Source organism: Felis catus, chromosome A2 (genome assembly GCF_018350175.1).
Source record: "Felis catus isolate Fca126 chromosome A2, F.catus_Fca126_mat1.0, whole genome shotgun sequence".
NCBI classification, from domain to species: Eukaryota; Metazoa; Chordata; class Mammalia; order Carnivora; family Felidae; genus Felis; species Felis catus.
In genome coordinates, this window is record NC_058369.1 from 145,247,791 (window position 1) to 145,270,705 (window position 22,915).

General features: G+C 38.4%; 1 protein-coding gene across 4 annotated transcripts in view; it reads right to left on the reverse strand.

Moving 5' to 3' along the window:
- Positions 1 to 22,915, reverse strand: part of TNPO3 (transportin 3) — a 78,620-nt gene that overhangs the window by 4,374 nt on the left and 51,331 nt on the right. For all 4 annotated transcript variants that reach the window (XM_023250549.2, XM_023250550.2, XM_045052736.1 and 1 more), the window contains 10 exons: positions 21,530 to 21,721; positions 18,970 to 19,061; positions 18,178 to 18,254; positions 16,425 to 16,485; positions 15,466 to 15,606; positions 12,476 to 12,592; positions 11,286 to 11,380; positions 9,572 to 9,728; positions 8,566 to 8,733; positions 4,792 to 4,904 (listed from right to left, as the gene is read on the reverse strand). In XM_023250549.2, coding sequence (XP_023106317.1) covers positions 4,792 to 4,904; positions 8,566 to 8,733; positions 9,572 to 9,728; positions 11,286 to 11,380; positions 12,476 to 12,592; positions 15,466 to 15,606; positions 16,425 to 16,485; positions 18,178 to 18,254; positions 18,970 to 19,061; positions 21,530 to 21,721 — 1,213 coding nt within the window. The remainder of the gene's footprint in view (positions 1 to 4,791; positions 4,905 to 8,565; positions 8,734 to 9,571; positions 9,729 to 11,285; positions 11,381 to 12,475; positions 12,593 to 15,465; positions 15,607 to 16,424; positions 16,486 to 18,177; positions 18,255 to 18,969; positions 19,062 to 21,529; positions 21,722 to 22,915) is intronic.

A 22,915-nucleotide genomic window follows, 5' to 3' on the forward strand; every position in this document is an offset into this window, starting at 1 on the left:
TCTCAAACAGACAGCTTGGTTTAATCTGGAAGAGCACGATAACTCCACTCCTTGCCTCTCTTGTGACACAGGAGAAAAAGTGCCGAAACCAAAATGCAAGTACAGAGATCTGTGGTGAGCCAGGGTGAAGGAGGGGTAAGGCCAGCATCTCGAACCAGCTCAGCGCCACTCCTAGTCCTGTGGGCAAGTGCTCTGGTGTCCGGAGCTGCAGCCAAATGTTTAATGTGTCCTTCCTTGGTGATTAAGCCCAAAGAAATGAATTTTTTTAAAACAGAAAAACGTAAAAGCTACAAGTATTTTGTTTTCTGCCTCAAACCTTCTGGCAATTATTTTCCATTTCATTCATTTAAAATGGCCACTATTTTTCTAGGTTCTATTTTCTGGCTTCCAGTCCCACAATTCCAATCCTTTCACCATACTTCTGAATACTTTTATGGTGACCATTCCTCAAGCCCCATAATCCTAGTAGCGGTTTGTTGAGAAATGCAACCCTTTTCACCCAATGTTCTGGTGCTCTAACAATTTGAGCAAGAAGACAGCCCCATACTGGCCTCTAACTCTAGTGCCCATGCTTCCTTTATTCAACATCTTCTGACCTTGAGATCATCATGCAAGTGATAAGAGTCAGAGAATAAACACCAACATAGAGAAATGGGAAATGATGGCAGGATTTCTTCTAGTCATAATTAGTGGTGCTTGGAGACCAAGAATGATTATTGCAGAATGAAACGTCCCAGCAGAAGCTGACCAACTAAAGATGTTAGGGAATTAATTAATTACCAGTACTATGTGAAAAACAGGCTTGGACTTGCTGAAATGAAACTGAACCAGTTTACCTTCCCTGCTAGAATGGCAAACAAAGCAACATGTTGAGGCAGGAGTTACAGGACCTCAACTTCAAAAGGGAGACTGAGTCATGCATGGAACAGAAGGTTCAAGGGCAACGTGCATACTAGAGAAAGAGAATTACTATGAGGAGGTGAGCAATCTCAAACCTTTTCTCTAGCACCTTAACATTACATCTTCTGTTCATTTCCCACCACTGTCACAGCCTACTATAGGAGGAGCTGCAAAACTTGTTCAGCGATGAGAGATCAAGTAGGCCAAGTTGGTAGTGCATCTTCATTTCCCCATATCACAGGGCAAAGATCACAGATGTTTTTGTTTGTAACAATGCATTGTTTGGGTTCCTTTTCTGTGCCCTCAGTTCTCCTTAAATTAGGGAATTCCATGACTTTTCTGACTTTCTCTATCATTCTATTTGTCACAGATTAGCCCAGATAAGGGAATACAGGTTTGGTGGAGACTTTAGGATGTGTGGGTGGTTGCCTTAGAGTTGTCAGGAGACATGCTCCGGCTAGCTTTGTAAGTGCATAATGACATTCCAGCAGGTTCTTTTCCATGGAGAAAGTTAACATTCGCTGATCACCTACTACGTGACAAATCTTCAGATTTCCATGTGGTATCTCATAATAACCCTTGTGAATAAGATAGGTATTACTAACCCTATTTTGCAGATGAATAAGCTGAAGTTCAGTGACAACATTCAAGCCAATAGCCTTGACTGTAAGCCTAGTCCTTTGAGGGTTCTCTCCCCAGACTCCCATTTGCTTTATGGAAATTAGAGCCAGTCTGATCCTGCTCTTCTACTGACCAATACTAGATGGAATACAGCAAAAAATAGCAGAAAGAAGCCACACTCTTTCTCCTGAGACAGCTTGTAGGTGGAATTCTACTTCTACTGTGAAGACTCATAGTGAAAAGAACATAATTTTGTGAAGTTATCCCAGTCAACACACACCTATCTAGAAGAGGGGAAATTCCCTTCTTCTGCCAAAATGTGGCATGAAGGTAGTCACATGCTATGTTTCAGTCATGCATGTCACTTGATCTGTGGCTAAAAGTCAGTTACTTTGGGGACATGATGTTAAGACACTTAGTAAGCTACAAAATAACATCACTCATAGGTTTGGGATTTTAACAAATTAACACAATTACTGGAGAAACTCCGGGAGATGACAAAGTAAACCATTTTGCAAAGTAAGATTAAGAAATCAAGTCTCAGAAAAGAAAAGTAACCCTTGTACCATCGCCTAACCTTTATTTTCTTCCCCCTTTAAGAACTAGGTCTGGTGTTATTTATAAAAGTATACCACATGCTCCTGAAAAAAAGTAGAGAAAGTTATGAAATAAAAAGTGAAAAGTCTTCCCTCCTCTCCGATCCTGGTCTTAGCTGTGTATCTTTCCAGAAATTTACTATGTGTATGTATAATATATACAATAAAACAGCTTTTAAGTGCAAGTTGAGGGGCACCTGGGTGGCTCAGTCGGTTAAGCATCCAACTTTGGCTCAGGACATGATCTCACGGTTCTTGGGTTTGTGCTAACAGCTCAGAGCCTGGAGTCTGCTTCAGATTCTGTGTTTCCCCCCCATCCCCTGCCTCGACCCCTTCCTGACTCGAAAATAAACAAACATTAAAACAATAACAACAACAACAACAACAAATAAAAGTCTTTAGGGGCACCTGGCTGGCTCAGTTGGTGGAGCATGTGACTCTTGATCTTGGGGTTGTGAGTTTGAGCCCTACACTGAGTGTAGAGATTACTTGAAAATACATACATACCATACATGAAAATTAAATTAAAAAAAATAAAGTACAAGTTTGTTCATTTATAGAAACATCAAGAAGACTATAATAAACTATAAAATGTTACTGAAAGAAATTAAAGATACCAATAAATGTAAAGACATCTCATGTTCATGGACTGGAAGACTTAAATTGTTAAGATGTCAATACTACTCCAAGCAATCTATAGATCTGATGCAATCCCTATCAAAACTTCTAATGACATTTTTTTGTGAAAATAAAATAATCTACCCTAAAATTCACATGGAATCTCAAAAGACCCCGAATAGCCAAGATAATCTTGGACAAAGAACAAAGTTGGAGGTCTTACACTTCCCAATTTCAAAATTATTAGAAAGCCATAGTAATCAAAACAGTATGGTACTGACATAAAGACAAAGAGATCAATGGAATAGAGGAGAGGGCCCAAAATAAATCCCTTGCATATATGCTCAAATGATTTTCTGTTGTTTTTTTTTTTTAATTTTTTAATGTTTATTTTTGAGAGCGAGGGAGCACAAGTGGGGGAGGGGCAGAAAAGAGAGGGAGACACAGAAAGAATCTAAAGCAGGCTCCAGCCTCTGAGCTGTGAGATCATGACCTGAGCTGAAGTCAGATGCTTAACTGACTGAGCCACCAGGCGCCCCTCAAATGATTTTCAATAAGGGTACCAAAGACCATCCAGTGGGGAAAAGGACAGTGTTGAGAATTCTTCTCAATCCAAAAGAACTGAAAGCAGGATCTTGAAGAGATATTTGTACACTTATGTTCATAGCAGCATTACTTACAATAGCCAAGAGGTAGAAGCAGTCCGAATGTCCATCAACAGATGAGTGAATAAATAAAATGTAGTATATACATAAAATGGAATGTTTTTCAGCCTTAAAAAGGAAGGAAATTCTGACAAATGCTACAACATGGATGAACCTTGAGAACATTATGCTAAGTGAGTCACAAAAGGACAAATACCGTATGATTTCACTTGTATGAAATATCTAGAGTAGTCAAATCATAGAAACATAAAGTAGAATAATGGTTGCTGGGGACTAGGGGACAGGAAGAGAGGGAGCTGTTTAATGGTTATAGTTTCAGCCTTACAAGATGAAAAAAAATTCTGGAATTGCACAACAATGTGAATGTATGTAACACTACGAACAGCACACTTAAGAATGGTTGAAACGGTAAATTCTATGGTATTTTATGACAATTAAAATTATTTTAAATTGTCAGTACAAGTTGGGTTATATGATACCGTTATTTTTTCCCCTGTATCATACACTTTCTATATCATCACATGCATATTCTTGCATCTTTTTTTAGTGCCAATTTAGTTACATTCTATTAATTATTCTCTCTTGATGGGCAATTAGAATATTTCCAGTGCTTTCACTATCACCAAACCTTACTGTAACACACATTATCAGACCTATAAATCATTCCACCACTGTATGAATATAAGTCAATATCTAAAGGAGTGTCTGGGTGGCTCAGTTTGTTAAGCAATCTCACTCTTGATTTTAGCTCAGGTCATGAGCTCATGGTTCGTGAGATGGAGCCCCACGTCAGGCTCTGTGCTGACAGTGCGGAGCCTGCTTGGGATTCTCTCTCTGCGCCTCCCCGGCTCACGTACATGTGCACGCTCCCTATCTCAAAATATTAGAATTTCAATATCTTTAGGCGTGGCGAAAATTTTCCAACTCACTGCAGCTTACATCATCTGTGTTTCACAACTAATGCTTCACCTATTCACATCTGCGTTCCTGACACCTGAATATGGATGAGAACAGAGAAGGACTTCAGAAAGATAAAGACAGATCTTATGAAGGGCAGTGGGCTGCTCAATGCACTTTTCTTTTGGAAGAAATAATGCTTCCACTTACCCATTAAGATCTGATACCAGTTAATACATTTGTACAGTAAAACTGATGCACACCTATACAGCATGATGATATTTCCCCCCCAGACCGGTTTCTTTCTAATGCCAATTTGTGCAATTCAGTGTAAACAGACAGTAAATTGTGAGTTTACAAAGGCACACAAGAAATATACTCTTAGGTAAATTTGGTATGAGAAACAAAGATGTATTTTTTCCTGCACACCTCAGCTTCTGTTTATATTCCTTAAAAAGACAAAAAAATAAACCCCAAAACCCCACATCACTCACCTAGTGACTTGTTTGTGGAAATCTGTAAGTTGTTTGTGTGTCACTGTGACGGCTCCCACGGTTGTCTCCTTTGGCAAACCTTTCAAGGAATTCTCTAACCATCGACAAAAAGTCTGTGCAGAGAAGAGGGTAAGAGTTATAAGAGGAGACAGGACTTACTCAACTGGACCCTACAAGTAATAACAAAGACTCACAGCTTTTTCTTAGCAGTATTAGTTCTTCCAGACTTGGAAGCAAGTAAAGGAATTAACAAAGCAGTACTATCTTTAGGCCTTTCAACCCTCTGGGGTTTGGAACAGTTTGCAAAGGAAGGCAAACCTAGACTTCCATTCAAAGAAGTAGTAGCAGGCATCATTTCAGAAAGAGCCCTTCTACTTTGGAAGTGAAGTCTTTTCTGGATGATGCTACTGTTCTATTCCTATCATTAAACTTCTGCCAGAAGTTTAATGGTAAACTTTTTAATTTCAAAAAAATTAAACAGCTGCCAGAAAACTCTGGTGAAAAGGTCAAAGGCAAAAGTTCAGTACCACAAAAAGCAAGGGCAAAAAGTACAGTAAGTAAACATGTCAAAATTATATATACATAATATAATATGAATCCAGAGCCCTAAGGATTTTAAGGTCATCTCTCTTAGGAGAACAGTCATTTCCAGTCACTTCTTTATGATACCTACCTGTACTCTGAGTCAGAAAATTTTGTTGCTCACTCTGGTTGCTATTTAAAAGAATATTATTTACTACCTGAGCATAACCTGATAGTAACCTGTCTGCCCCTATTCCCCTTACTTCCTTCCTCTTCAAACTAACAATCAAAATTCTAGAGACTTCCTCTGGGTTCTTATTTTCAATGAACTGTTTTTCTTTGAGTCCGCTCTAATTTTTCATGCCTTTCTTAAATAGGATGTATACTTTGGTCAGTTTTCAGCAGTAAGATAACCTTTTTTATAACTGAACTTTTACATTATATATTCCCCCAATATGTTGACTTATGATAACAAACCAGAGCAAAAGTAAATATTCCATTATAAATGCTTAAGAAGTATCGCTCTCCAAATGCTGCCCCCAAGAAAGACAACACTCTACTAAAGATAAAAACACACAGGGAAAAGAGATACAGGAAGAACGCTTAATTGATAGTTTTGGCATCCAAAAATAGCCTGTGAGTTAACTACAGTACACCCCCAAACAAGAACAATAAGAAATAGAGCACCTGGGTCCATTAAGCGTCCGATTTCGGCTCAGGTCATGATCTCGAAGTTCGTGAGTTCGAGCTCCACGTCAGGCTCTGTGCTGACAGCTCAGAGCCTGGAGCCTGCTTCAAATTCTGTCTCCCCTCTGCCCCCCTCTACCCCTCCCCGGCTTGCACTCTCTCTCTCACTCAAAAATAAATAAACATTAAAAAAAAACAGTAAGAAACTAAACTAAAAAGCAAAAACTAGCTAGCACACAATGGGTTTCAGCATCATCTGAAAAATTTGGTTGGAAACAACGAATAAATTTGCCAGATGGGTATCCAACAAAGAAAAGGAAGAACAGAGGTAAGAGTTTAAATAGTTTATTCAAGTCACACAGCAAAGATGATATGCCATCTTCTACTGAAGAATTTGTGTGAATTTTGGAAATGGTAATGACTATGAAAGTGTTCAAGAATGCAAATTTTCGGGTGCTTAGGTGGCTCAGTCAGTTGAGCGTCTGACATGATATTGGTTCAGGTGGTAATCTTGCAGCTGTGAGAGGGAACTCCATGCTGGGCTCTGCTGAGCGTGCGGCCTGCTTGAAACTCTTTCCCCTCCCCACCACTCATTTTCTCTCTCTCTCTCTCTCAAAAATAAATAAACTTAAAAAGAAAAAGAATGTAAATTTTCTTTGGGTTTACATCATTAGAATTTTAATCAGAATTTAATTTGGGTACAGACAACCCAAATTTATGTAAGAGTTCCTTTACAAAAACTCCGTTTCAGGTTGATATTTATATAAAACAATCACTCTAAATTTCTTGACACACATTCTGTGGGTATCTATACAGTAAACTCTTAAGAGCCTATGGCTATCTGGTTTTTGTTCCTGCTTAACCTTGCTGTTCTAATTTTCTTCTTCTGTTAGCACTTAACCACATGTTTAGAAATCAAGAATGTTTTTATAAAGTTAAATTTACAAAACAAGTTTTGTTAGTTGGGAACCAAGTATATTTGTAAAAAAGTGAAAAGAGCATGCAATTTTTTTTTCTCATGTCAATGACTTCTGGAATTAAACTTGTTGGTCTCGAGGGGCCCACTGAGTACTTTCTTTAGAAAAATACAAAAATATTGCTGTATAAGATTGAAACAAAACATACTGAACAACCAGCAACAGGAACTGTAGACACTATTTTATTCCTGAAGCAAGTTCCCATGGAAGAACTGCAGAGGTATCTGATGGAACCAAAGTCACATAGAAGTCTCAGAGTTTGATATATAGGAATTAAAGTTCAAGTGGCTATTTCTGAAGTATAAATATAAAGAAAATGTTAAAAATTTATTAAGCATCTGCCCTATATATGACTGTCTTTTGTTTGATTGAGCCAAAGATCAAGTAAAGCAAATGCTAAGGCAATATACATTAATCACTGAACTTTGGAGATGAACACATAAATTGAAGGCAGAACTTTCAGCTCAGTGATAGAGATTTTTTTAAGTTAAAATAATGTTTTTAGTGTTTACTTTTGAAAGAGAGAATGCGAGTGGGGGAGGGGCAGAGAGAGGGAGGGAGACACAGAATCTGAAGCAGGTTCCAGGCTCTGAGCTGTCAGCACAGAGCCCGATGTGGGGGCTCAAACTCATGAACTGCAACATCATGACCTGAGCCGAAGTTGGACCGTTAACCAACTGAGCCACCCAGGCGCCCTTCAGTGACATGAGATTCTAACAATAAAAGTATACTTTGTTTTGTGAAATTGCTGAAATTGAGGCTAACAACTGCCATCAATGATACAAAGCAGGAGACAACGTTGAGATGTACACAGACTTAAAGGTTACAATAAACTTGTATATCTGGAATTTTCTGTGGTTCTGGAAGACCGCTAGCTCACTTTAACTAGAACCAACTATGCACTTTTCTGAACTGCTTTTATATTAATATTAAAGATTACATATCCTAGTGTACAGGCTATATATATACTTTACCACTACGCTCAAAACTTTCATGCAGTACACATAACCCCGATTTATGATCATGTGGCCCATACTGAAATTACTTGGACATTACTGGATAGCCTAAAAAAACGTTCCATGCTCAGGTGATAAATGAGCTGGTGCAAGAACTGAAACAAGATGCAAATTAATCCAAAGAAGAAACAAATCCAAGTGTACATTGTGAGCTAATTTTATATTTCTATATCTCCAAAAGCTTTGGCTAGATTTACCAAGGAAACTCATACAGTGCTATCTAAGGAGCTTGAAGTGAATTAACACTTCTAGAATAACCTGTAACACTGTATAACTGACATATGGGCATCTCACAAGTGAACAAATTTCTCAGTGGTCAGCCACATAGCTGAATTCAAAGCTTAGTATTCACTTCAGGGAATATAAACCCTATGACACTGACACAAACATACTTTCAAAAACATAATAATGAACTATTGGCCTTCCATAGGCCCCTTCATCTAATAAACTTAGTAATATGCCTAGGTTAAGCTCCATGGATATATAACAGGGCTGGTTTCAAAGTTATAGTCAGCCTCCCGAAACCAAAGTTTAGAACTGTGAGAATGGGTTCTTCATGAAAACAAGCTTACCGGTCTGTCAACCTGCATGATCTCCCAGAGCACTTCAGCCACATCTGGTAGGGTATAGGGAGGGAGACAAAAGCAGCACGTGTGGAGCAGCTGGCTAACAAGTTGCTGTCCAAGCTGGTTCATCACCTGTCCAATCAGTTCTTTCCGTAATTCAAAGTCTTCTTCGTGCTATAAGGAAGTAAGAGCAAAAGATATGTTCTAATTTCAACTTTCCACCTAGTAGCTCCTCTTTCCTGGAGAACAAAGTGTATACTTAATAGCTGGATTCAAAAACTTATTTTCTTCCTTCCTATAGTCTTTGAATATATATATATTTCTAGTATCTCAGAAAAAAATAACTTTTTATAAACTGCTTTTCATTTCTAGTTTCTGAAATAAGTAGCCCATTCAAATAGTGGCTATTTCTCCACTGCTGTTACCTTCAATTCTATTCCACATTTACCCAAATCTAACTTTGAAAATTTTGTGAACCATTTTACTACTCCAGCCAAACAGGTCTCTTAATTGTCTAACATACTTAGAACTATCCTGACTTTCTCTGATTATGATTTATGCCTCAGTTAAGACTATCTTCCCCTCCCCAATCCATCCAAATTCTACCTATATCTAATGGCCCCACTGAGGTCCCTCTTTGTCCAGAAATTAACCCACTTCCCAACCTACTTCTGACCAAAAAGCTTTCCCTCCTCTGATCTCATAGCAATCATGACTTTTATCACTCATTTGGCAATCAAATACAACCTTCCTATTATTATTTAAATGTTTATATCTATTTACCTTTTCAACTAAACACTGAATGACATGGGAGGAGAAATACTTTTATACTGCTTTATACAGCTTACAGCACTTAGTAGAGGCTATAAATAGTTGATGTTTTGGTTAGTGAATGGTATGTACAAATCAAATACAGATCAAAAAGGAGAATCTGGAAATTCTCTAAGAAATAAGGAAGAGCTATGAAAAGATGATGAGCTGCAAAGTAGAAAGGTACAATGTTTATACTTACATCATTGGCAACCCCTGTATGGATGAGGTCTCGTAGGAACCTCATGACACTACAATTGGCATCCCGGTGGTCTAGGGTAGTAGAGGCAATGGCCCACTGCAAGATAGGGATGACCACTTGGCTCCTCAGCAAGGTAACAGGACTACGCTGAATAAACCTGGGTTGGAAAGACAGGCTAGGTATAAATGACAGGATTAGACTCTAAAAGCAGCCAGACTAAATGGCAAAATTATAGATAGAGACAGTAAAAAAGGTCAGTGGTTGCTGGGGTACAGGGTGAGGGAGGGCTGAACAGGTGGAGCACCGGGAATGAGGGTATTAAACTATTCCATGTGATATTATAATGGTGGATACATGCCATTATACATTTGTCCAAACCCATACAAGGTACACCACCAAGAATGAATCCTAAAGTAAATTACGGACTTTGGGTGATAATGATGTGCCAATACAGGATTCATCAATTCCAACAAACAGACCACACTAGTGGGGATGCTGACAGTGAGGAAAACTGTGGAGGTTGGGGGCGTGGTGGAGAGGTGCAGTGGGTACATAGGAACTCCCTAAACTTTCCACTCAATTTCCCATAAGACTTTTCAGATCCTTTAACATACATGGAGAATCTCCATGAAAAAGATACTATATATTCTAAATTTATTTCACCAGGTAAGCATTTGTGTAAAGAGCATCTCTGGGGATTAGTTTTTCAAGGAAGACACACTGGGAAAACAGAGACTGGAGAGCTCACCCAACAGTTCTCTCATATCAACAAAGGTGTTTCTAACTTGTCCAAAAACTAACCAAAAAAGTGTTTGATATTTAATCCTGAGATGAAAGAGTCGATACTACTTTGCATTTATAAATGATAAAACATACATTACTTGTATAATTATATATAACAATTTATTTTGAATAATTTTTAAATGATTTTATGTTCAGAATGCCTGGGTGGCTCAGTTGGTTCAGCATCTGACTCTTGATTTCAGCTCAGGTCATGATCTCACAGTTTTGTGAGTTCAAGTCCCAAGTCAGGCTCTGTGCTGACTCTGTGGAGCCTGCTTGGGATTCTCCCTCGGTCTCTCTCAAAGTAAATAAACAAACTCAAAAAAATTAATTAAAAAATGCTTTTATGTTCACTAACTGATTTGTTTTCAATTCTTTTGTCCAGGGACTAAAGAAGTAATAATATTCCTTCAGTGTTGGGAATAATATCATCAGTGTTATCGGTAAAAGGAATTTAAGCAATAATGGGGGTGGAAGGCTGGGGGCAAGAACTGCAAAGTGAACTTCTAAGGCACCTTAAAATCCTAAAAATTTTTTCACTCTGAGATATGATATCTAAAGGATGCCAAGCTTCCTCAAGGAAAATGTGAAGTGAAGCATGATATCACAGCATCATAAAAAGTTAAAACCACAGGGGATTCTGGAGATTTTCTATTCAAATGTTTTTACAAAGCCGGTTTTATTGTCTTGTGCATGTTCCCTCCTTTGTGACAGAAACCCAGCTGCTTTCTCCTGCTCCCATCCAGCTCCTCTTCCTCACTTACAGGGATATTCCAGCTCACAACTTAACTTTGGGCTACGAATCACTAACCTACCTCTACTCCACTGACCTCATTTTATAGAGAAGCAAACAGTCAAGTGTTATGTAACAAGACGAAGCAGTGATGGGGATGAGCAATAAAAGAAAGGGTTGCTCTTCAGAAGGACTGACCTGGTGGCCAGCCTGAACAGGTCATCCACGGTGTCAGGGTGATTCTGGAGCCCATTCTGCTGTTCTAGCAGCTGAAAGGTGGGGATGCACAGTGCCTAAAAGAGAACAGTGATTTTAGAATAAACATGTGTATATAAATGCAACAGCATTCAGACTTGTTAAATATCACAATATACACAAAAGGAACAAAGGGAGGAAGAACGGATAGGAAAAGAAAAAGACGGATGAAAATCAGTTCAAGAAAAGGAAGACAGAAATCTTTCTCAGTTGATACAGTTTTTATATGTGAAGTCCACATTTCAGAAAGGGTTAAGGGTATAGATTTTAGTTGATGAAACTGGATAGATGTCCTCTCAAAATTTTAGAATTTTCTCAAAGTAAAGACTGCTTATGTATTAGACGTGGTCTAGTCCACTAAGGAGATTTTTATAAATTTTAATAATAATAATAATAACAATGAAATGTCAGTTTAAAGGAAAGACATCTTGGGAAAAAGAGCATCATAATTTAACTCCCTTATATATTTTCTTCCCTATGATGAGAAGGGGAAAAAAACCAATATATTAGGAGCCTTTTCCAATGCTTACTATTTACTCTAAAACCATCCCTGCTAAGTGAGCTAGTTCACTGATTTTTCCAGGCAAGAAATCAAAAACAGAATTATGCTTGAGCTTAGAGATCCTTTGTTTTACATCCATTTGTTCCTTTCTCTACCTCTCAAAAGACCGTATCTCTAGAGAGTATAAATAAGTTAGGCCGTAATAGCTGTAATGATCTTTACATTCATATGGTCAATCTCTTCTCTCATTCTCCTAAGCCATGTCTGTCCAGAGAACAACTAGAAAGTTTCTACCTCCCAGGGCACCTGGGTGGCTCAACTGGCTAAGCGTCTGACTTCGGCTCAGGTCATGATCTCACAGCTAGGGAGTTCAAGCCCCAAGAAGGGCTCTGTGCTGACAGCTCAGAGCCTGAAGCCTTCTTTGGATTCTGGGTCTCCCTCCCTCTCTCTCTCTGCCCCTCCCTCTCTCAAAAATAAACATTAAAAAAAAAAAAAAGTTTCTACCTTCCTGTTATTAGGAAATCAACATGATTGGAGAAGAGACATAGAGAAGCAAGAGAATTCAAGAGATGGTGAAGAACACACTGCTAAGCCTACAGACGCTCCAAGATACTGCCCAGGGAAAACAGACCTGGAGCATGTCTAGTAGTCCCTGCCGACAGCCCTCTTCCATGCCGTATTCATCCACAAGGATACTGCCAAGGTACAGGAAACAAGAATGCTGATGTACGTGGTACACATTCACCATCTGCCAACGGAGAAACCAGTTAATCCAATTCTTATACACCAAAAAAAGTATCAACTTAGGAAAGTGTCTGGAGGAAGACACTCAGACACAGAGTGGTGTCTTCTCTTTAAGACAATATAGTAAATAAAGCTTGTTGGCAACATTTCCTAAAACACAAGGCTCAATTCTTCAATAATTTTCAAGTACTCTCTTTAGAGTCCTATCAAGCCTTTTACCTTTTATCTTCCCAAAACAATGTTGTAAGAGGGTTGTATAATACATCAAGCTGGAAGCCATTAGGATGTTATCATCCAAGCTATTTGCAAACCCGTAGCATAAATCCCAACACCTAAAGGTTGTTCCTTTTGCCTAAAAGATGAACTCTTAAGAAAAAAAAAAAAAAAGGCACACATAGCCATAGCAGGGCTAAAAATACCAAACATCCTGAAGGAGACTCTAAAGGCACTGTTTAAATTTTGAGTTTCTCCTAAACCCCTCTATTTAAAGTAAAACAGTATTCCCAACCAAGATACCTGGATCTCAAGAAAATAAAAATGTTAATACAATATACATATTTAAATTAAATGATTTGTTTAGGATTTGTACCCTACTCTCCTCCAAAAATTAAGAGGCATCTGTACATTCATATGTTTAAAATGCCATCACAACACACATATTGATTTTATTATATAAATTCAACTCAATGAATGGGGTGGGGGCTGAAAGACAAAGTAACTGACTCTTACTAGCATGTACCATGGAATGGAATGGGCAGGTGATGGGAGCTATGAATCTGTTTGGTACTGGGTACTCAACTGTATGCTCTACTGCTTAATGAATGATTTACGTCAGTTGCTGACAAACTTTTTCTTCAAGGGCCAGATAGTAAAAATTTTAGACTTTGCTGGCCTTACAAGTCTGTCTACGCAACTGCGCCATAGTAGCACAAAACTGGCCAATAGAGAATAAATGAATAAGCATGGTTACCTCTTCTTTGTAAAACTGTATTTATAAAAATACGTAGCAGGCCCACTGGTTCTAGTTTGCTACCCTGTGAATTTTGGATTTAAAAAAATACTTTCTTTCCCCCACATGTACTGACTTTAGAACATACTTCCTATACAAGGTGCTCCTCTATTAGGCTGGTCACATACTTAATTAGCAGGAATTAAAAAAAAAAAAAATCCAAGTCACGAGGGTATCCTCTAACAGCAAAGGGCCATTAAATCAAGTTCTCTTTGACCCAGAATGTATTACACTAAAGGGGACACTTAACCAAAGGTGGAAACATATGCAGTGCAAACATATGGCATCATCAGGATATAGTAAATGTAAACTTTACTCAAATCTGCAACATAAAGGAGGCAGGGTTATGCCTATGTCAACTGATAGGCACTTACTGCAAATGCAAGGTGGACACTCTGCCTTGCCTCTTTTAATTTTGTACCCATGGCACCTCACTTGCCTCAATCCAGTCCCGGCTCTGTTGTAAGGTTAACATCAACACAAATTACTTAGTGATCTAAGTCACTAGCTATAGGTATCTCATACAGAGTAGTTCTTGATGTGAATATGATCTTGGAGAACCTCATACAGTGAGTCACACCATTGCAATTACCTATCAATCTTGGTGATTAAAAGAGTCAAACTTGGGGCATATGGGTGGCTCAGTCAGTTAAGTATGTGACTCCGGATTTTGACTCAAATCATGATCTCGTGGTTTGTGGGATCAAACCCCATGTTGGGCTCTATGCTGAAGCGTGGAGTCTGCTTGGGATTCTCGCTCTCCCTCTATCTCTCTGCACCCCCCCCCAAAACAAACGAATGAACAAACATTAAAAAAATAAGAGTCAAACTTATTTCTTGACAAATAACAGACTTATGTGACCAACTGTGGTTCAGATTAAAAAAAAATCTCTTTGGGCCAAGAGACAGCAAATTTTGACAGGACACATATTTTCCTTTGAGAGCGCGCGCGCATGAGAGAGCACGAGTCGGGGAGAGGGGCAGAGGGAGAGAGAGAATCTTAAGCAGACTCCATGCTCAGCGCAGAGCCCAAAGTGGGGCTTGACCCCGGGATCATGATCTGAGACAAAACCAAGAGTCAGATGCACAACCAACTGAGCCACCCAGGTGCCCCAACAGGACCCATTTTTAAAAAGAAAATTAGTGGGGTGCCTGGGCGGCTCAGTCAGTTAAGCGTCTGACTTCAGCTCAGGTCATGATCTTGTGGTTTGTGAGTTCGAGCCCTGCATTGGGCTCTGTGCTGACAGCTCAGAGCCTGGAGCCTGCTTTGGGTTGTGTGCCTCCCTCTCTCTCTGACCCTCCCCAGCCTGTGCTCTCTTAGAAAAAAAAAAAAATTTAGTATAAAAATGCCTAGCACTGCTATAGAAGAGCTGAGCATTAAAGTCATTCTCTTTTCCTGGGGCGCCTGGGTGGCTCAGTCCATTAAGCATCCGACTTTGGCTCAGATCACGACCTCGCAGTTAGTGGACTCGAGTCCCGCATCGGGCTCTGTGCTGTCAGCTCAGAGTCTGGAGCCTGCTTCAGATCCTGTGTGTGTGTCTCTCTCTCTGCCCCTCCTCCACTCATGCGTGCTCTCTCTTCTCTCTCAAAAATAAACATTAAAAAATTTTTTAAAAAAGTCATTCTCTTTTCCTAATTTCACACGGAAACGTGTTACTATTTAAACTATCACTACACAGAATAGATTACAGGCTGCTTCCCTCAGAGGCACCATACTTACCATGGGCACTACTTACCGCTTTCAAATATTTCTGAGTTTGTATTTAATATGTACAAAAGTGTTTCATTTCATCAGCAGAGTTTTTGTTCTAAAGACTCCTATGTCAAATCCTGTACACGTTATACTTTCCAGCTTCGAGAGAATTTACCTGTGTAACTAGCGGCTGCAGTAGGGCTGCAGATCCTTTGCCTACACAGCGAACAGCAAAGCGGAGGCACCTGCAACAACGCTCTACAATCCGATTGTCAGCCCGGTGTTTATTTAGAGTCTCAGATAAAACTGGCCATATCTGAGTCAAAGAGCACAAGAAAGAAAACAATGAACTAAGAGCTGAAAAAAATGCTCCCAAGTTGATAACATCTGATTTGGTTTTCAAATAATTTGGAAAAATCTTTCTTTACAGAAAAAGTTCAATACAGTATCCATCACCAAAACACAACCACTTCTTGAGAGAAGCACAGAGACTCTTTAGAACAGGAAGAGGAGCATGTCTAACTTCACTAAAAGATAAAGATATATTTTCCTGAACTTTGGACTTTCTGATTTAGGATGAAAAGGATTAGTATGAGCTATAGAGAAAGAGATGTTTAAAGATTATAGTTCCAACTTAGAATATTTTGAACAGAAGGACTGGAGCTAATGAAATAGCATTATATGATACTGGTGAATATTTAAGGATACTTGGTGTTTCCCCCCACGAAGCCTGAATAGCACTTCTCAAAACATGCCTTTTGATCCTCATATCACCCTCAGTGAAAAAAGAAGTGCATTTATATTGGGGAAACAGAAGCCATGAGGAAGAAATGGCTTTGTCAAAAAAATTTCTGCTAGTATTAATCAGGCCTCCTAGCAACTCTAAGATTCACGTAATCTCTCTCTACTTCTTTGGGTTTTCAGTTCATTACCCCACAGTCTGTTTTCTTATCAAATCTAAAGTAAAAAATATTTGAATAGTTCTATTCTTCTGTTGATTGAAATTTAAACTGTATCAACAAATTGGATCTTCCTATGAACCCAGAAGACAGTACCGTCTCAATTTAGTTACCCACAGCCTTGTAAAGAAAAAAGAAGAAAGCCTTGTTCCACAAGCATCTGTTAAGCACTTACCTCCTGTATGACTTTTTGGCACGGATGAGTTTGTCCATTTTCCACAATAGGATTGGTGTGTCTGGGGAAAGGTAACAAACCAAAATAGTTAAAGAGCAATGTAACTGAAATTCCACAGCCCCAAAGCCCGCTAGCTTACTTAGTCATATTGTCACCATAAAAAGAATGCCAAATAATTAAATTATGTATGGCTCAATACCTTTCCTTTCTACTCCATTCAAACATGAGCACAGAGTTCAAACCAACCTCCTCCCCTTCCTTTGCCACGTTTAAGTTACTTCCATTAGAATATGCAAACTCAATCCAACTCTAGCTTAAACGGGTTGTGGGGCACTACAATTATATTTTCCATTTTTTCCCTTTAAAAATCAGAATATATAGGCTCTTCCAAATTAATTAAAAGTATTAATTAAAAACCAGACTGTCTACAGGGGCCTGGGTGGGTCAGTGGGTTAAGCGTCTGTCTGACTCTTGGTTTCAGCTCAGGTCATGATCTCACGGTTTCATAGGTTCGAGCCCCACAGTGGGCTTGCACTGGCAGCATGGAGCCTGCTTGGGATTCTCTCTCTCCCTCTCTCTCTCTCTCCCCACTTCCCCACTCATACTGTCTCTGTCTCTCTCAAAATAATAAAACTTAAAAAACAAAAAACAAAACAAAAAACCCACAGACTATCTAAATCCACTATGAGAAACCAAGTACTGCTCCATTCCCAGCATTAAAAGGCAAAAGCTTTAGGAATTCTAATTTACCAAAGACGTTTCTCATGGTTCTAGTCTGAACCCAATGACATAGAATATGAGCCCACCCACAATATGTCAAATCCAATTATTTGCCTAGTTCTAGAATCCACTAATTAGAAAGAAAGCAGGGAAAAAGCAAAAACAAAAAACCCTGTATGATTACCAACCTCTTCAAAGGAAATTCTTTAATTTAAATGAGCTCAACAGCAACTTAACAACAATCTCATTTTCTTTAAATTGGGGGATTTCCATCTATTGCAGATTTTCTTCCACTTATTATGAAGTAAGGACTATTGTTAATAGGCTTTCAGAATGTCATGTTAACAGGGCCATCATAATTATACAAGAAAAGCACTGTACCAAATTAAAATAAAAACACCAGCTGACAAGAAAAAGCTAAAACACCTCAGTTTTCACTTACTCCACATAGGCTTTTTACACAAGTACTCTCATATTCCAATTGTATCTGTGGGTCTCACAAATTATGTAACTCAATAAGGATCACTCTTTGAACACTGTTACTCAAATGCCTTTTTAATCATTAGGCTCCTCTTGACTTCAAAGAAGGATTAATTTCACCTGATCAATATTTTTTGCACCCCTACAATTTACAGCAATAGTTCTGAAAGCGTGGTCCTACAAATAGCAAGCAGCAGCAACAGCTGTAAATTCTTGGGTCCTACCCCAAATCCAACTGAACCAGACACTCTGGAGATGGGACCCAGCAATCTGTTTTGATAAGCTGAGCCCTGAAGGTGACTGTGATGCATGTTAAAGTTGGATAATGACTGATCTAATTACATTTTAAAGGTCTTTTGACAGAGGTCTACCAAAAACTAATTCTTAGAATTTATCTTTGCACCAAAGTTTCAGGTAATGGGCTTATCGGTCCTCTAACAGAAGACTGTCAGATGTACCTATTAGTTTAGGAAAAAAACACTTGCTTTCTTCAGTACATAATCATCTTATCTGAGCTTTTAACCTAAGGCAGGCATCCAGTCTCCCTTCTTACCTAAATATTACTGCAAGGCGATCTAAGAACACAGTGGGATCTGAGGATATGCCATTGCTGGGCTCCTGAGACAACAGCTGAAGAGACAGAAAGACATTAACACTCTGTTGTAACACATACAAACCTACAGCAAACACTGTAACATACACCTTTAGACATTAACCTCTTTCTCAATCTCTGCTTATTTCCCTGTAAGAGATTCCTGATAGTTACTCAAATGGTGCAAACTTTTATAACCATTAAGATATTATATATACTATAGTTTATATATGACATTAATCTATTTTAATTTCACTTTCTATTATAACTTTTAAATCATTATGGCTTCATAACATATATTAAGAGATAAGGCAAGTTGCTTCTTATTCTTCTTTCCCAAAATTTCTTAAATACTTCTACCAGCATATTATTAGAGATAAACGTTAGAATCACTATGTCAAGTTCTCCTATTATTTTGCTGTAAATAGAAATGTAACTTGATAAGAGCAGACATCTTTATGATATTCTTTAACGGAACATTGTAGGTTACGGTTTTGGTTGCTAACTTGGTGTTTTCCCTGTTGTATCTTCTAAATGGTACTACTGATAGTGGAAATCTACTGACTTTAGAATACTTATACCATTTATGCAGCTCCTTTGATAGATTTACTAATTTTAAGAATGTTTTAGTTCATTGCTCTCGACTTATCTAGGTAGACAGAAGAATACCTGTAAATATATAATTTTGTCTTTTCCTTTCTAACATGTAATCATGATATATAGGTATAAAACCCCTCATTTAATTGGGCTCACCTTTTTCAATGCCATAACCTGAACAGAACAAAGTTCACTAAGGCATTCAGTAATCTTATCCAAAGGTAATCTGGCTAGAACAAGCGCTGTCCCTGCAAGACAAAGAAAAATACAAATAAAATAAAAGCTGAAATTGAGGTAACTCACTGGTCTACATCATTGGCTAACAGAAGAGGCTGGCTGGTTTCATTCTTTTAAAAAGATCATCACTTTTTTTCAGGTACAGTATTTTGTTATTTAGGGCTGATTTTTCTTTATTTAGCTTAGACGACTAAGTGACTTTCACACTAACATTTACAACTGAAGTTAATATTATTTCTCCTCAGTAGCCTATGGATTTAAAGACGTTTAAATACATCTCCTCTTCCAATTCTTCATATACTTTAAAAACCTCCTTTACAAAACCAATGCCAGGGACACCTGGGTGGCTCAGTCGGTTGAGCGTCCGACTTCGGCTCAGGTCATGATCTCGAAGCTCGTAAGTTCGAGCCTCGCGTCCGGTCTGTGCTGAAGCTCAGAGCCTGGAGCCTACTTCTGATTCTGTATCTCCCTCTCTCTCTGCCCCTCCCCCGCTCATGCTCTGTCTCTCAGAAATAAACATTAAAAAAAAATTAAAAAAAAAAAAGAAACAAAACAATGCCAAAGCTATTTTTATACAGCATGGTACAATGGTTCTCAAACTTCCCAGAGATTCTGATTTAGGAGGTAAAGGAGAGCCTTTATTTATTTATTTTTTTACAAGTATGGACAAGACATAATTTTTTTTTTTTTTTTTTTTTTTTTTTGGTAAAAAGGGCTGAAATTAGAGATCTGATTCTAATTATACCTAACAGAATCTATGAGCTAGGTGAGGTATTATCTCTGGGCCTAGTTTCTTTATCTGTAAAATTAGTGCTTTGAACCGAAGAGTAAGTTAAGTGTGCCTTTCTTTCATTTTTCAAATCATTGAAAAACCACTTCTTTTACTAAATAAAATCTTAACTTGAAATTCCAATAAAATAGGTTAAAAAAAAAAGTAGCTAGGTTAAATTAGAATAGAAGGCCCAGACCCTTCTCACTCAGCCTTTCTCTTGTCATACTCCCCACCAAATGCTTAAGCATATCCCCCAAACCCAAATGATTACATATTAGCCTAGGTTCTCTCAAGGTATTAAAAAAAAAAAAAAAAAAAAAGAAAAGAAAAGAAAATCCCTTGACTATGATTTTTCTCATCTCCCAAAATTTCATTCAACAGAACAGCCACAGAACAGAACAAACAAACAACAACAAAAAAGAACAGTAATCAATCCATACGTCTTCAAATGTGAATTAAAAAACTAAATGATTTCTTCCGGTAGTCTATAAGCCATAAATGAGTTAGACTTACTTAAAACTGAAAGGGGGAGAATCTAACTTAAATATGACTTTTCCTTTCAATTCATTCCTACAGAAAAGAATGTTACTACAAAGTTTTCTTTATCTAGAAGATAAAGATAAAGATAACTGAGATGCCACATCCTACTACAGTTAGACATCACTTCGGCATCAAGGTTCAATTTCACTAGAAAATTACAAGACGGCAACAATAACCACTAGCAGTAGGTCATAAGAAATAAGAATATTTGACTCCGGTTTAATGCCTTATTATCTATGCTATGAAGGGAAACGACAAAAACCCATGCTACAAAAAGAAAATGTCTTGGAAAATGCAAATACACCAGAAGGAACTTCGTCAGATATAAGAACGAACAGTTAGTTCACACACAAGTCATCCAATCTAGCCAAGACTAACTTGTTTGCTACTCACAGAAGCTTAAATGATGCTGCACAGGTTATGTTACCCAATCCTTTATTTGATATATCCTCAATCCCCTCTAACTACCAGCTGTAAGGATTTTATTACCTCACAGGGCACCCCAATCTGCTTTTAGAGTTTAGTTAGAAAGCATTTTCTTTCTAAGAGCCAGTAAATATCAACAACTGACTACTACTCATAAAATAAATTTGTCCCCTCTTTTATAAGGTAATCTTTCAAATATTTAAAAATAGCCATCATGCTTAAAGTCTCTTCTGTCGGTGTTCCTAGCCTTTAATATCTCCGGTTCTTCTTACTCAACTTTATCACCACTTTGGCTGCTTGCCTCCAGATAGGCTGTCACTGAGTGTAAAGCTGATCCATACTGGATCATACTGCTAAAAGACCAAGTTTCTACTACAGGACTGATCCACACACACTACCTTTAAATTTCCACCTACCTCTTTGGTATGGCAATGCCATTTGGTCTCCCTTTTTATTCTCCCCTCAACTCAAAAACGAACTATGTTTAGTTGGAATGTGTTGTCTCTGCCCAAAATCTAGGTCTGTGCTCTACACACTGTAAGCAGTTTTAATTAGTTATATAGCTTTAAAACATTCTAAGAGAAGAGCGCATGTGTATATAATCAACACCCTCCCCTGAGTGGAAAGGTCACCTTCTCCATCAGTAAGTATGTTGCAACTGAAAAACTGGGATGTGATTAATGTAAGATAACCCCCAGAAGCGGCTTAGAGATGTTACTGGTTAACATCTGAAGTAAATACCTTTTAGCAAGCCCACAGCAGCTTCCGGAGACAACATGAAGGAATCAAGGGAACGGGCAATCTCCAGGAGTCCATTAAAGTGCTGAGCCATGTGGTCTCGGCAGACAGAGCAAATGTTATGAATGGCTTTGGCTGCAGCAGAAGCCAGAGGCTTTTCACACAAGCCCTTCATCAAATAGCCCAAAACAGGGTCTAAGGAGAGAAGCCACAAAGTAAACATTAGGTATGTGAAACTCAACGAAAACTTCTAGTTTCTTAGAACAGAGGTTTATATCCCCCCTCCGTTTTTTTAAAAAGCAAAAGAACCATTAAAAAAAACTTTAATGTTTGCTTTTGAGGGAGAGGGAGAAGGAGGGGAAGAGGGACAGACACAGTGTGAGCGAGGGAGCAGCAAAGAGAGGGAGACAGAGAATCTGAAGAAGAATCCAGGCTCCTTGAGCTATCAGTGCAGAGCCCCACGCGGGGCTTAACCTCATGAATGCGAGATCATGACCCGAGTCAAAGGAGGATGCCTAACCAACTGAGCCACTCAGATGCCCCACAAAAGAACCATTTTAAAAAATGAAATGTGGGGATGCCTGGGTGGCTCAGTCAGTTAAAGCCTCTGACTCTTGATTTACGCTTGGGTCATGATCTCATGGTTCATGGGTTCAAGCCCTGCATCAGGCTCTGGGCTGACAGTGCAGGTCCTGCTTGGGATTCTCTTGCTCTCTTCCCCACCACTCTGGCCCTCTCTCTCTTGTGTGCTCTCGCTCTCTCAAAATAGATAAATAAACATTAAAACACACACACACACAAATGGAGCTTGATTTTGCTGACTTAGTGTCAGGAAGCCCTGGGTCCTCTCTATTCACCTTCTATTTCTTTCTTCATGGCTAAGCCTTCACACAAAACAGTATGAAAACCACTAGTGGATATCATCATCCAAGTATTAAGAATAAGGTAATGTAAGAAAGAATATAAAGTTCAGAGAGCTACCATTATTTATACTCAGAGATAAGTCATTATGTAAAAACAGCCTACATTAATTAGGACAATGGCAGTTATCTAAAGTGGACACTTTTATACTTGCTTCTTTATAGTTACAAAAGGCCTTAAAAACATGCAAATGGTGCTTTAGTGCTTCTGGAAAATTATGTTTTATCTTTTAAATAATGGAAGTATACCAAAGAAACTGATTATGAAAATGAATTTCTATAAAACAAATTTTACTTATCTTTTACCTTACTTTATAAAAATCAGAGTGATTTTCTATGGAAAAATCACGTATGATTAAAGAGTACTTCATGAGTACTTTAGAATAACCTCACACCAAACCATAAAAGGAATAAATAATGTCTTCAAGCGCACTAAAAAGTTATTTCCATTTCCAGTCTAATAACCAAT